The following is a 15,000-nucleotide window of genomic DNA, read 5'->3' as shown; positions in this document are numbered from 1 at the left end:
ATACTCACACACACACACACACACACACACACGCACACACACACTTTCAAATAGATAAATAAATAAATAAATGAATGAATATATATATATATATATATATATATATATATATGTATATACATATGTGTGTGTGTGTGTGTGTGTGTGTGTGTGTGTGTGTGTGTGTATATGACTTTATACAAGTGAAAGGAGAAAGTTAATTCCTTTATACATGATTAAGAAAACAAAATTGTTGGACTTCTTTATGTGCATTATACAACATTTTGCAACTAAATGTATGTATCATTCTTTGAAGTATGTAAGAATTACAAGTACTTAATTAAAATCACATTGACATTCATTCTCCTTTCTGTAAAATTACTAGCTTCCTGTAGAACAGTGAGTTACCCGGACGTGTGCTGATGGTGATAAAAATGAGATCATGTAAATAAGCATAGGTTGGAACTGACATTTGAGAGCTTAGGTTTAGATGACATAAACAGAGCCAGCAAGGTCCGGGTTAAAAGCTTGAAGATAGTGACACCAACGGTCTGGAACCTGAAAAAAATAGGAATCATAGCTTAGATGCTGGAATAAGTGCACACTCACATATACAGAAAAGTAATACACCTATATCCACACCCACACCATGGAACTATATCTAGAGATACGAAATGAAGCTAAAATAAAACACTTGACCGTACTCATTATTCACACCGGTTTCATGTTTATCATTTGCTTTTAAGTATTTGTCACCCGGTAAGAAACTTGGACAGAAAAAAAGTTTCACGCACCGTTGTCTACAGTAACAGCATGATTACACATCTTTCGCTGACCATGGGAAATAACCACATTTTTTTTTTCGCTGACGTTACTGTGTCTTGAATTTTTTGAAAAATTGTGTATTATTCAGTATCTCCAGCGCGAGCGCTCTGCATCTCACTTACCACTGAGGAGGAACTTACTTGAGTGCAGATCTAGACTGCGGGTTGTTTAGGTACTGATCGCAGTTGCCAAGAACCTCGGGGACACGATTATATATAGTATGCCTTACGTTAGGGAATATTTTGAATGTGAAAGGAAAGAAATTATATTTGTAACCAGGAATCTTTGAAGGTTGGTCTTTAGTATTCACAAAGTTTGGCCTTTCCACTCACGCAAGTAAACTTCATAAAATGCGGTGGTCAGGAGAATGTTGAATTTATTGAGTTTAATAATTTCTTCCTTTATTGTTTTGACCATATTAATCATGAGGTTGGTTTATAATTATAATCTACTGTGACAGACTTACATGTGCTCCGCATTCAGGCTTCCGATGGCGGGTCATTCCTGCAACAATAACCGTGCAGAATTCTTGCCAGGCAGGATTAAGGACAAAATCTAGAATGTAGCGACGTTTCTTCTGTCTGACCGAGAAATTATGAAGAAAAAGGAGCACGACTGACCAACAATTTATATAGATATATTGTATTTTATTTGATTTCGCATTTTCTTGAAGTAAACTATAATTTCTCCTATCGTATAATTTGAAGTTATATTTGAATTGTAAAAAGAAGGCTCCAAAAAGAAGCGAAATAAAAATTATATTTCAAACTTTAAATAATTCGAAGGAAAAAAGTGTGTGTTAATGGGATTAAAAAAAAATTATATAACTTTTTTTCTATTCAGAAACAATATCAGAGAAGTTACCCTCACTATAAGAGATCAGAGAGCAGAGAAAACAGAGAAAGAAAGCGGAACGAGTTCAGAGAGCGGCGAGAATCCTCTTGGGACGGTCTTTCTTCAGCCCGAAAAAAGGAGACTTTATGCATGGAAGTCATAGGGGTGGAGAATATGAATGAAAGAATAGAAAACAGGGCACTGATGCAGGCAATCTCAAAGTCGCCTTTTGAGGGTTGAGAGTTTATTTTGTGTAGACCTTTCATTAAAAGATCATCACTGCTAGAATACACCGTGGCTTTACATATAAAAGTTTTCGGTAAGCCTGCTATGGGGCAGAGACTCTCAAACACGTCTCCTCGGCCATAATAGCCTACCGTAAAGCCCGAAACACGCACGAACAAACTCGCGGACGTACATCCCTGCATTTTCGTTCATTCATTTTGAACATATACCTCTCTTTTTTTAAGCACATTGATATCTTGTTTGCAGAAATCCCTAATCTGCTGGTGGCTGCGCTTCTTTACTTTTCTCGTTCATAGGTAAACAGACACACACACACACACACACACACACAAACACCTGCGATCTGGCGTGATAGCTATTCTTTTATTCTTGATATATATAAGTCTTGCCCGTAGGACTTGTAGTTTTGTTTATAGTATTCCCAACACCTAAGGAATTTTGTGTGGAGGTTAAATTTATTTCCATGCCCCTTACACACACACATACACAGCCACACACACACACACACACACCCACACACACACACATGTGAGTGTGTGTGTAATTATATATGAGTGTGTGTGTTTAATATATATATATATATATATATATATATATATATATATATATATATATATGCACACACAAACACAAACATATGCACACACATACACTAACACAAACACATAAACACATAAACATAAACATACGCACACATACACAAACCAACACGCACAATCATACACACACTTATATACATACACACACACATACATATATATATATATATATATATATATATATATATATACACACAGACATATATATAGACATATATATGTAGGTATGTAAGTGCACCCGCACCCGCATACAAACACACACATGTGTGTGTGTGTTTTGTGTGTGTATATATATATATATATATATATATATATGAGTGGGTAATATATATGTATATATATATATACCTATATATATATGCACACACAAACATAGACATATGCACACACACACACACACACACACACACACACACACACACACACACACACACACACACACACACACACACACACACACACACGCATAAACATACGCACACATATACACAAACATACACGCACAAACATACACACACACACATATACATACACACATATATACACACACATGTAGGTATGTAAGTGCATATCCTTGAGCGTGTGTGTTTATAACTACATACGTACAAAAATGTATAATAAGGGCAGAGAGCAGAAGGACCAATGTCAAAAAAGGTCAATTTCAAGGCCAGCCAAGCGCCGAGTTTTTTTTTCTTCTACATAACAATACAAAGCAACCAAAAGCTTCAGGTTGGCCACCTTTACCATTCTTTATATCTCTTAAAATCAATGTTATTTTTAGTATATAATTAGTGGATTTTGTAGTTACAGAGGGAAAAAACTTCTTGTTAATGAATTGCAGATTTCTTGTCAAAGGAAGCTTATCTATTTACATTTACAGAGCCAGTTTTATTTTCTAAACCATAAAATGCCGGAAAAAATATTTAGATATCAAATAAGGAGGGAAGATTTTTATCATTTTCGTTAAATAAAAACAGTCTTAAAAAGGCTTTGATTAATCCAACATAGTTAAATTCAAATTTCAAAAGACATTTTTCTTAACACTGACTCTTATGACATTGACCCATCTTGTTCTCGACTACACACACACACACATATATAAATATATAAATACATACATACAGACACACACACATATATATATATATATATATATATATATATATATATGCATGTACATATACACATACACATACCCTCACATATATATATACATATATAAGCATGTATATATGTAAATATATATATATTTTTTTTCCCTAACCTTAACTTTTATGACAATCTTGTTCTCGGCTATATATATATATATATATATATATATATATATATATATATATATACACATATACATATATATGTGTGTGTGTGTCTATATATATATGTATGTATGTATACACACATACATAAACATACTTATACTTTTGTATGTGTATGTGTATATATACATGCATATATATATATATATATATATATATATATATATATATATATATATATATATATATGTATGCGCACACACACACACACACATATATATGTGTTTCTAAAAACTCACACACACACACACACACACACACACACACACACACATATATATATATATATATATATATATATATATATATAAATATATATAAATTCATTTATAGAAATAGATGTATATATATATATGTATATATATATATATACACACACATGCGTGTGTTTGTATCTATATATATATACATGTATAATATACAAATGTATCATATGCAAATATAAACACACACACACTTACACACACACACACACACACACACACACACAGTGTACGGACACTGCATATGTCGGGGTACAGTGCAAGTTATATGGATAAATAGCCATCAGTATTCATTGCTGTTTATTGTACAGTAACATCTTGAATTCGGTTTAATATATAAGGCATTAAGCCTCAACCAGATTCCTCAAGCTCCTGCTGAGCCTTGCGGAACTTGGCCAGGTTGAGGGCGGCGATCTCCTCAGCCTCCTCGATCTGGCGCTTGTATGTCTTGATCTTCTGCTGGAGCTTATCGACGAGGTCCTGCATCCTGTCGTGGTTCTTCTTGTCCTCATCGGTCTGGAAGGCGAGCTCCTTGATGCGCCTCTCGCACTTCCTCAGGTTCTTCTGGGCATCAGCGTGACGGCGGGTCTCATCGTCCAGGGAAGCCTCGAGGTCACGAATACGAGCTTCAAGTTCGCTGACAGCCTTCTTACCAGTCTTCAGGGCAGCAGCCTCGCTCTCCTCAAGACGGGTCTGGAGATCATTGACGGTAACTTCCAAGCCCTTACGCATCTTCTCTTGGTTACTAGCGTGTTCCTGCTCAGAGCGGAGTTCATCAGCAAGACGAGCAGCATCTAGCATGGCCTTCTTCGCCTTCTCCTCAGAGTTTCTTGCTTCGCTGAGCATTTCTTCAAGGTCAGCCTAGAAGACAGTAAACAATTATTGTTCATAAAAATCATTATAAAAGAATTATAAACAAAAAATCACGAAAAAAACATCTAATTCAAACTTACATGGAGAGTCTGCATTTCACCCTCAAGTTTCCTCTTAGCTGCACCAAGTGCGGCATTCTGGGTAGTGAGAGTGTTAATCTGTTCGCGTGCATCGTTGAGTTCAGTCTCGGCATGGCGACGGCCGCGGTCAGATTGTTCCAGGAGCGTACGAGATTCTTGCAGTTCACCATAGAGGGCGTTGTAACGGCGCTCAGCAATGCCATACTGTTCACGGTACTCAGATGCAAGGCGCTGCTCTTCCTTAACACGGGCCTCCATATCCTTGATCTCATCCTGAACCTTCCTATAATGCTTGTGAAGATCAGAATTGGCCTTGTTGGCATGGTCAAGGGCAATTTCAAGCTCGTTGATGTCAGACTCAAGCTTCTTCTTCATGCGGAGAGCCTCAGCCTTACCCTTGGCTTCAACCTCAAGAGAAGCTTGCATGGAATCGATAGCTCTCTGGTGACATTTGCTGTGAATGAAGAAGTTAATTAATAAAAAAGTAAAATAGTAATAAAATCAATAAATTGCAATAAAGGATAGTATTCATTTGATAGATACATACAATGTACTACAAATAGGTAACTCACCGAGTGTTGTCGAATTCCTCCTCCTTCTCCTGAACACGCCTGTCAATCTCTTGCCTGACCTGGCTGAGCTCAAGCTGAGTTCGTAGAACCTTGTTCTCTTCTTGTTCAAGAGCAGCCTCGGCCTCCTCAAGAGCAGCCTGAAGCTCTTCCTTTTCAAGTTCAAGACGCCTGGCGTTCTTCTGAGCCTCATGATATGCTCTGCCACCCTCGCCGATCTGGTCCATCAAGTCCCTGGTTTCGTCGTTAAGGCTCTTGTTCTCACGACGGATAGAATCAAGTTGTTCAATGTTTTCCTCATAAGCAGCCTTAAGACGGAAGTGTTCGGTGGCGTAGTTGCGGCATTCCTTCTGAGAAGCATCAAACTCAGCAGAAAGGTCGTCGACCTTCAGCTTCCATTCAGAGATAATCTTATCGAAGTTCTTCTGTTTCTTCTCAGCGGAGTTGGCCAGAGTCTGTGCACGATCAGCTGCAACTTGGAGGTCGTCCAGCTCAGCAGCAGCTCGCATCTTGGTCTTTTCCAGATGCAAGTTCTTAACATTGAGAGACTCAATCTGCATTTCGGCTTCCTCGAGACGAGCGGCGAGCTTCATGCGAGAAGCTTCGATTTCCTCAGCGCGTGCAACACCCTCAGACTCATACTTGGAGCGCCACATGAGAGCCTCAGCGTTAGCCTTGGAGAGCATGCGCAAAACGCCTCCTTTGGCATCATTCTCCTCGTCAAGTTGCTGACGAAGAGCTTCAATATCGTGTTCTAAGTTGCGGAACTTGCCCAGGAGAGTGGCTCGTGCCTAATGGAGAAATGCGAATCGTGTCATTTCATTTCTTAGTTTTATTCCGACAGAAAATGCATGACGGAGTATCACTGGAGCAGTATTTCATTCAAATAAAAACTTACCCTGCTTTCTTCATCAGCAAGTTTCCTTGAGTCGTCAAGCTGATTTGTAAGAGAGAGCTTTAGCCTGGAAAGCTGGCCAACCTGGTTCTCGGCCTCCTCCAGCTGGCGGACAAGGTCAGCATTCTCACAAGCAAGCTTCTTCTTGGCGGCGTCGTAGTCACTGAGAGTGCGGTTAACCTCATCAAGCCTTGCACAGAGCTCACTGTATTGATGCTGCAACTGCTTAGTCGTCTTCTCCGCGGCAGTCTGAAAATGCGATCATATTTATTGAATTCATATCGGAAAGTACACATATTTTCAGCTAACGCCCGCGCACGAGGACACACACAGCACACACGCATGTATAAATGAATACATGTGTCTGTTACACACACACGCACACACATACATATATATGTATAAATATATATACACGCATGTATATATACATACATATATATACATATGTATATTTATATATATGTATATATATGTATGTATATATATGCAGTATATATAGTTATATGAATGCATGTATATATATATGTTTGTTAGTGTACGTCTGTATATCCATATGTATATTTGAACACACGCACACACATACATATATACATACATATATACACACATACATATACATATACTTACAGATAGATGTGTATATATGTGTATATATAACATATATTCATGGTAGAAAAACCCACAATATATAAACTAAATTTATATATATAGACTATATCTATATATATACATATATATATATATATATATATATATATATATATATATATATATATATATATATATATCAACTATAGTTACAGGTCTTCTTATATAACATTAGGCATTAAAATAATAAAAGACTGAACAATTATTTTTTTATCAATTATCTTTTAGTAAACGTATCATGCTAGTATAAAGAATTACCTTAAATAGCCAAAATAAATAGACTACCGGCTGCATGTGACTGGCGAGACATTTTACTACGTTTTTCATATGTTTCATATATTTATATATTCATGCACACACACACACACACACACATATATGTGTGTGCATGTGTGTGTGTGTATAAATACATATACATATATATATGTATATAATGATTTCTAAAATTGTATATCTGTTAGATTAAGTAAACGTAAAATAAATTGAAAACACAACTTACCTTGTCACGAGAAAGGGAATCCATTGAAGCTCTGGCGTCATCGGCATCACGTTTTATGGCATCTTTGTCCTTCTCAGCTCTGTCTCCAAATAAAGGGTTGAATTGGCGAAGATTTAGAAAAACATGGGTGATTTTATAAGTATGTTCATAATGCCAAATAATTTAAATAGACGATTTTATAAATATGTGAATACTTCCAAATAATTTACCTGGCCTTCATTTTATTAAGATAGTCAATCTGCTCGGACATTTCAGCGATGGCATCATTATGTTTCTTACGAAGAGTGGCAAGAGCTGCCTCATGCTGGAGGTTGGATTCTTCGATGTCACGGCGGACCTTGGCAAGTTCGCTCTCACGCTTCTTATTGATCTCGATCTGCGTGGCAGTGGCGCCTCCGGCTTCGTCCAGTCGCTCACTAAGGTCTCCCAGTTCGCGAGAGAGGAGATTCTTACCCTTTTCAGCCTTGCTGCGTGCTTGACGTTCATGTTCTACCTCTTCCTCGAGTTCTTCAAGGCGAGCCTGAAGTTCCTTCACTTGCCTCTGGTCCCTGTATACAAGGGCCTGCTCATCCTCGATTTTGGACGTAAGGGCAGCAGCCTCCTTATCCTTACGTTCAACAGCCACTTCGAGTTCCTTGAAATTACGTTCCAGATCAGAAACAGCTTCTTGAGTCAACTTGAGATCACCCTCAATCTTCCTCTTTGACTTTTCAACTTCAGCGCGAAGCTTCTTCTCACGCTCAAGAGAATCCTCGAGTTCGTCAAGGGTGGACTCCAACTTGGTCTTCAATTTGCTGAGGTGGTTGCACTTATCTTCAATACACTGGATATCCTCAGCAGTCTTCTGATTGCATTCCTGAAGGTGCTTCTTCTCCTTGTTGACCTTGGTGACGAGTTCTTCCTGATGGGCGATCTCCTCATTGAGATTGTGGATCTGTTCGTCCTTGGTGACCTTGTCCTGCTCACCCTTCTGGACCAGAAGCTCAAGGTCCTCAAGGTCCTTCTTTAGACTTTCAACCTCTTGTTCGCACTTCTTTTTGCCATTGACAATTTGACCACGAGCTTCTTCTTCTTTGCGAAGGCGTTCTAAGACTTCCTGAGAGTTTAAACCAAACATAGATTATCACTCATTTCATTACTCATGCTCATACGGTGCATAATACGAAAGTATAAACAATTTGCTAATTGCTGGTTGCAGAAATGTTTACAACTTATATGCAGTATAAGTCACTAAATATCTTACATAAATAAGCAAATTAATAAACAGATGAGTGAATACACACGCATATATATACTATATATAGATAAATAAATGTATATGCATACATATCTATATACACGTATATATATATGTATACACATATGTTATATACATATATATGTATATATATATATATATATATATATATATATATATATAAATATATATATACATACACATATATATACAATATAAATATAAACACACACGCGCACATATACACATACTTAAGTACACACTCACACAAACACACACACACACACAAACACACACACACTCACACACACACACACATATATATATTTATATATATATATATATATATATATATATATATATCCACACACACATATGCATACATATATACACACAGAGTACAAAGGTTAATATGCAATCAACTACAGTTACAGGTCTTCTTATATAATAGGCATTAAAATAATAAAAGACTGAACAATTATTTTATGTATCAATTATTTTTTAGTAAATATATCATGCTAGTATACAGAATTACCTTAATTAGCCAAAATAAATAGACTACCGGCTGTATGTAAGGACCGGCGAGACATTTTACTACGTTTTTCATATTGCCTTTTCCCACTTTTCGTTCGCATATTATTCCCAAATACATCGACTGCCTTTGCAGTGCACATTTATCGCTTATATTACTAAAACCAAATCAACATAACATACTGAAGCATCCTGAATTCACTGTGTCAGGCAGATTTTTCAGTTTATGTCCACGAAACTCTTAAGCCAACGGAAAACTGACATGAAAACTCATGTTTCTTAATTAAGCGTCAAATAAAATTTGAGATTTTATAAAACTATGAACCAAAACGAAGGGGTACGTGACGAAGAAATCTGTTTCTTTGTGAGTATGGTTGTAACAGATCGTTAAAAGTCATCGAAACAACAAATGAATAGAAGAGCTATGGCGTTGATTACGAGTCCTCTGCTGTCAGAATAAGAGTATGTAAAAATGGGATATTGTGCCTGTAGGCTAACAAGCTCGGCTAGACTGACTGAGAACATGGGATAAAATGACTGGCATGGGCCAAGTTTCACAAGGACTGGCCTTCAGAGGACTGCGGAAAGGTAAATTTCTCCTGTTTTTTTTTATTCTGCACATTTAAACAGTTTATACCACAATGATACATAAAAAAATACGGGGATTTCAAAATATTCAATACACCTTCATGTGGACTCTAAGAACTAAATAAAAAATTAATGATAAAGTTTCTATTATACTTATATCTTCATTTTCATTTACGCATTTTTTTTTTTCTGATGAACCCAAGGTAGAAACATTACTTAGGGGTAGCATAAACGAAAATTTCTCAAAAGGACCGCCTTGGAGAAAGACGACCAAGACTCAGCATATATATGAAATTCGATGGGATGACATCATAGGTAGATGTCTTTTGCCAAAAAGCCAAAGGTGTTACAATTTATTTAAGTAATCTTGGTATCAGACTGCTTGGTTGGCCTGGAAACAACCGTGATCCAAAACCTTATTAAGTGTTTATGGAACAATATGTAAGATAAGATAGACTGCTAGAAAGCACTAACAAAGCTAAGCTGTACGAGTGATTAATGACAGTATGGCACTAAAAGCCTGAAATCAGAGAAAAGGCATTCCACTAGATCCACGGCAAGACGAGATGGGTTGCTGCTGTAACTAAGGCTAAGAGAAGTTATTCTAGGTACTAATATGATAGTTCTTTTCAAAAACTCAAAGAAAACTACGAGATAGTTATTAAATTGTAATAGCCTATATTCAGTACATAAAACTAGTAACCGTATAAATTGATAATTATATTGCTTGCTCGTTTACTAACGAAAAAAATGTGTGTAAGTACATTATGTGTCAACTTGTGTACAACAAATAAGGAAATAACAGCATATAACAAAATACTTACATTCAGTTGCGCTTCAACTTCTGCCTTCTGTGCCTGCAGCTTGGCTTGCTTATCCAGGTATTCAGACATGCCACCTTTGGAAGAATCGAGAGCATTCATGAGTTCAGCTCTTTCCTCGAGAAGAGCAGCATTCTTGATCTCGAGCTCTTCGCGGGCCTTAACCTCCTTTTCGAATTCAGCCTCAGCTTTTTCAGCCATTTCCTCCAACTTTACGATCTCATCCTCGGCACGCGTGGCGCAGAGCCTAGGCTTGAGCTTAATCCACATCTCATACCAGAGCCAAGCGCGCATGATCTTGAACTTCCTGAGGTTGCGCTGCACGACGAGGAGAGCAGTGCGCTGCTTCTGCATCTTGGAGTAGAACTTGCGGCTGATGAAACCACGAATCCATGCTTGGAACCTGGTGAGGAGCGTGACCACGCGGTCTTCACGGATCTCCTCGAGTCTACCCAGGACACCGGCGCGGAAGAACACCTAAGATACAAAGCAGAATTGTTAGAGACCTACTTTAAAGAGATTGCAATACAATGTACGATGAATGAATAGGTTAGACAACCGTATTTGGTACCAACCTTAGTGTTACCACAGCGATACAACTCGGGATCAAGACCGGCCTTTACAAAGCAGGCTTCAGCAGCCTTTTTGTCGTCCTTCGCTTCGATCATCTCCTGGGCGGCCAAGATGTTGTAACTGAAAAATATGAGATAAAACATTTTAGACATATTCAGAGCTTTTCAGTGTTAATTTGATAATATGATATAGTTTGAAATATTGTTCGTATAAACTCAATTAATGAGACATGTGATTATAGTGAACAAATATTGCCAAAACTGCAATAAAGAAAGAGTCGGATCGACTTACCGAAGCTTGAAGTCAGGATAAGGCATCCTGTTGGGGAAGCCCTTCTGGCAAATACGGATGCCCTCAAGTACACCGTTACAGGTCAGCTGATGCATGATGAGACCAGAATCAACAGCACCTATAATTCAGAGTGCAGATGCAAATCAATTTTACTTTTTCAATAATAAACGTTTTACTCACAAATACATTTACATGCACACGTACAAGCACACAAAACGAACACAATAATTATATATTTTTTGATAGGTCTTTAGTTTCATAAGGATAAGTATACTGGCTTACCAGGTTTCTTGAATTCGTTAGGCACAATGCAGCGGATGAAGTGAGGGTGAGTAGCGTTGAGAGTCTTCATCAGGTTGGCTAGCTGATCCTGTAGAGTGTAATTAAGAAAGATATAGAAATAGCTGCTAGACATTTCTGGAAAAGTTATAGTTACACAGACATACACATACACATACACATACACATATATGCATACATACATACATACATACACACACACACACACACACATAATTCATATATAAACATGTACATACATAAGTATATAAGATATATATACATATATATGCATATATATATATATATATATATATATATATATATATATATACACATACATGCATATATATATATGTTTATAAATCTATATATATGCATATATATATATATATATATATATATATATATATATGCACATATATCCATGTATATGAATATATTTATATATATATATGTGCATATATATACATATATACATACATATACATATATACATAATAGAAAAGCCGACATGCAAACTATACTAGTCTCATTTCAGTAAATCAAGATTTTGCATTGTAGGTTTTTCTACCATGGTATCAACCCGGAAAAGTGTTTTGTAAATATACATATACGCATAGTAGAAAAACCCACAATGCAAAAACTAGACATGAAGTTTTATTTCAATAAATCTGCATTGTGGGTTTTTCTACAATAGTATCAACACAGGAAAGTGTTTTACCACTCATATATATATATTCATATATATGTATATGTATATCCATATATATATATGAATATATGTAAATATATATATGCAAATATATATAAATATATATATATATATCTACACACACACACACACACACACACACACATATATATATATATATATATATATATATATATATATATATATATATACATATATACATATATATTATGTGTGTATATAATGTATATGTATACAATATATATATAAATATTTTTTTTAATGATTAGATGTTGACGAATATTTACCTTGTAGCCAGAGGATACAGTCTTGAAGCCGGTCTGTTGTTTGCCACCCTTACCTGATGATGAAATAATAAGAAAAAACGTAATGCACATGCAGAAAAATATGATAATACCAATTCGTATTACATATACGTACGCACACTCACACATATGTGAGTATAAACACAAATGTATGCAAAAGTAGGTGTGTGAGTTTACTTACCACCCTTGCCGCCTGCATCACCGGACTGGCCAGGATGGTCAGCGAAGATCTCGACTGTGAGGGCGTTGGAGGCCTTCTTGAGCTGGTCGACGACGGTGTCGTTGAGAGGATCCTTGTTCTTCTCAAGCCAGCCAGACAGGTTGTAGGACACAGTACCAGCGTAGTGAACGATGGCAAAGTGGTTCTCAGGCTGGCCGGGCTTTGGAGGCTTGGGCTTGATGAAGCAGCGAGACTTTCCGAGATGGTTGTTGTTCAGCTTCTCCTCGAAGGTCTTGTCAGTAGCCTTGGGGAACATGGACTCTTCCTCGAGGATGGAGAGGAGACCCATTTTCTAAAAGAATACAGTAGATTAAAATCAGACAATATAATTTAATATTGGTTTAGGATACCTAAGGGCCATACAGTCAGGTTAGGATTAAAAACTGATGAGAATGATACCCCAGTAACATTACCTTCTCGAAGAGTTCAATGCAGGCCTGCAGATCCATGCCGAAGTCGACGAATTGCCAGACAATACCTTCCTTTGCGTATTCTTCTTGTTCCAGCACGAACATGTGATGATTGAAGAACTGTTGCAGCTTCTCGTTACAGAAGTTGATACAGATCTGCTCGAAACCGTTGAACTAATGGACGAAAAAGCAATATGTGTTCTTAATATAGACATCCTAATGTCCCTCTCCCTCTCAGGGTAGATATATTACTTAATATGCAGCTTTCAGTAACAATCTAATAGCATTATTATCCCATCATTTAGAAACTTACATCGAAGATCTCGAAGCCGGCAATGTCGAGCACACCAATGAACATGGCGCGAGTCTGGCCGGTCTCGAGTGTCATGTTACACTTCTTGACGAGCCATGAGAACACACGCGAGAAGAGGCCCTTGGCCATGGCACCGATGTTGTAGTTGACAGCATCGACGCCCATACCCTTGGTGACGAACTCGGCACCGACCTTGATCTTAGGCTTGCAGAAGTTCCTGTAGAGCTCCTCGGCGTCAACACCGAGCAGCTTGGCAACAATTTCTCCGGCCTTTTGAAATAGTGACAATATAAACAAGAATACTAGTAACAACAATGATGATGACGAAACCGAAAAATATAACAACAATTAAGTTAATGATAATAATGATGAGAAATAATGATATAAAATAATAATGATAACAATGATACTAATAGTATAGTGGATAACAATAATGATAAAAGTGACAAAAATAATGATTATAGCAATAACTATAATGATAGCAGTAATGGTGATAATCATAATGATAACAATTATAGTGATGAGAAAACGAAGAACTGATTACATGTCATCATTAAATTCATATCAGCTGCAACTTTACCTCAGTGCCATCAGGTTCGGCCTGCTCCTCGCGACCCCTCTGCTTGAATTTCATGTTGCCATGGTGCATCACACAAGCTGTGATCTTGTAGCAATTGTCTCTTTCTTCGTTGGAGAAGTTCAGGATGTCGAAGGCTTCCTACACGTATATATAAAATGTTTGATTATATCGTAAGAACACCTCTAAACTTTACTTTCTTATGAATCGCAATAGAAAGATTATACATACATGTGTTTCTATGTAGTATATACATGTCAAATGTATATGATGTAAGAATTGCTATTCCAGTGTATACTTACATGAGTGAACTGCATGTCCTCCTTGTCGTCGATGGATGGGACGGTAACCTTACCCTGCGCCTCGTAGTGGTAGTCGTAAATGTCGTCAGACAGTAAGCATATCTCTGAGGATAGGAATTTCATGTAGAATCTATAATATGGATTGCTGACAGTAAGTGGAATATGAATTATGATAACGCATTGTATGCAATATGCTTACTCTTAATATA

The 15,000-nt window shown here is 37.0% G+C and overlaps 1 protein-coding gene across 1 annotated transcript in view; it reads right to left on the bottom strand.

Annotated features, from left to right (window-relative positions):
• Positions 1–4,349: 4,349 nt before the first annotated feature.
• Positions 4,350–15,000, bottom strand: part of LOC125044605 (myosin heavy chain, muscle-like) — a 12,906-nt gene continuing 2,255 nt past the window's right edge. The window contains exons 6-22 of the mRNA XM_047641354.1: positions 14,991–15,000; positions 14,792–14,895; positions 14,493–14,630; positions 13,913–14,182; positions 13,603–13,773; positions 13,151–13,481; positions 12,952–13,004; positions 11,953–12,040; positions 11,671–11,788; positions 11,382–11,499; positions 10,810–11,283; positions 7,839–8,725; positions 7,630–7,708; positions 6,483–6,728; positions 5,588–6,375; positions 5,016–5,469; positions 4,350–4,923 (exon numbers count right to left, since the gene is read on the bottom strand). The exon at positions 14,991–15,000 is cut by the window's right edge and continues 153 nt beyond it. Coding sequence (XP_047497310.1) covers positions 4,414–4,923; positions 5,016–5,469; positions 5,588–6,375; positions 6,483–6,728; positions 7,630–7,708; positions 7,839–8,725; positions 10,810–11,283; positions 11,382–11,499; positions 11,671–11,788; positions 11,953–12,040; positions 12,952–13,004; positions 13,151–13,481; positions 13,603–13,773; positions 13,913–14,182; positions 14,493–14,630; positions 14,792–14,895; positions 14,991–15,000 — 4,839 coding nt within the window. The 3' untranslated portion in view covers positions 4,350–4,413. The remainder of the gene's footprint in view (positions 4,924–5,015; positions 5,470–5,587; positions 6,376–6,482; positions 6,729–7,629; positions 7,709–7,838; positions 8,726–10,809; positions 11,284–11,381; positions 11,500–11,670; positions 11,789–11,952; positions 12,041–12,951; positions 13,005–13,150; positions 13,482–13,602; positions 13,774–13,912; positions 14,183–14,492; positions 14,631–14,791; positions 14,896–14,990) is intronic.

Source organism: Penaeus chinensis, chromosome 36 (assembly GCF_019202785.1).
Source record: "Penaeus chinensis breed Huanghai No. 1 chromosome 36, ASM1920278v2, whole genome shotgun sequence".
Taxonomy (NCBI): Eukaryota; Metazoa; Arthropoda; class Malacostraca; order Decapoda; family Penaeidae; genus Penaeus; species Penaeus chinensis.
Note: the sequence above shows the minus strand (reverse complement) of the source record. Positions and strands in the feature narration are given on the sequence as shown.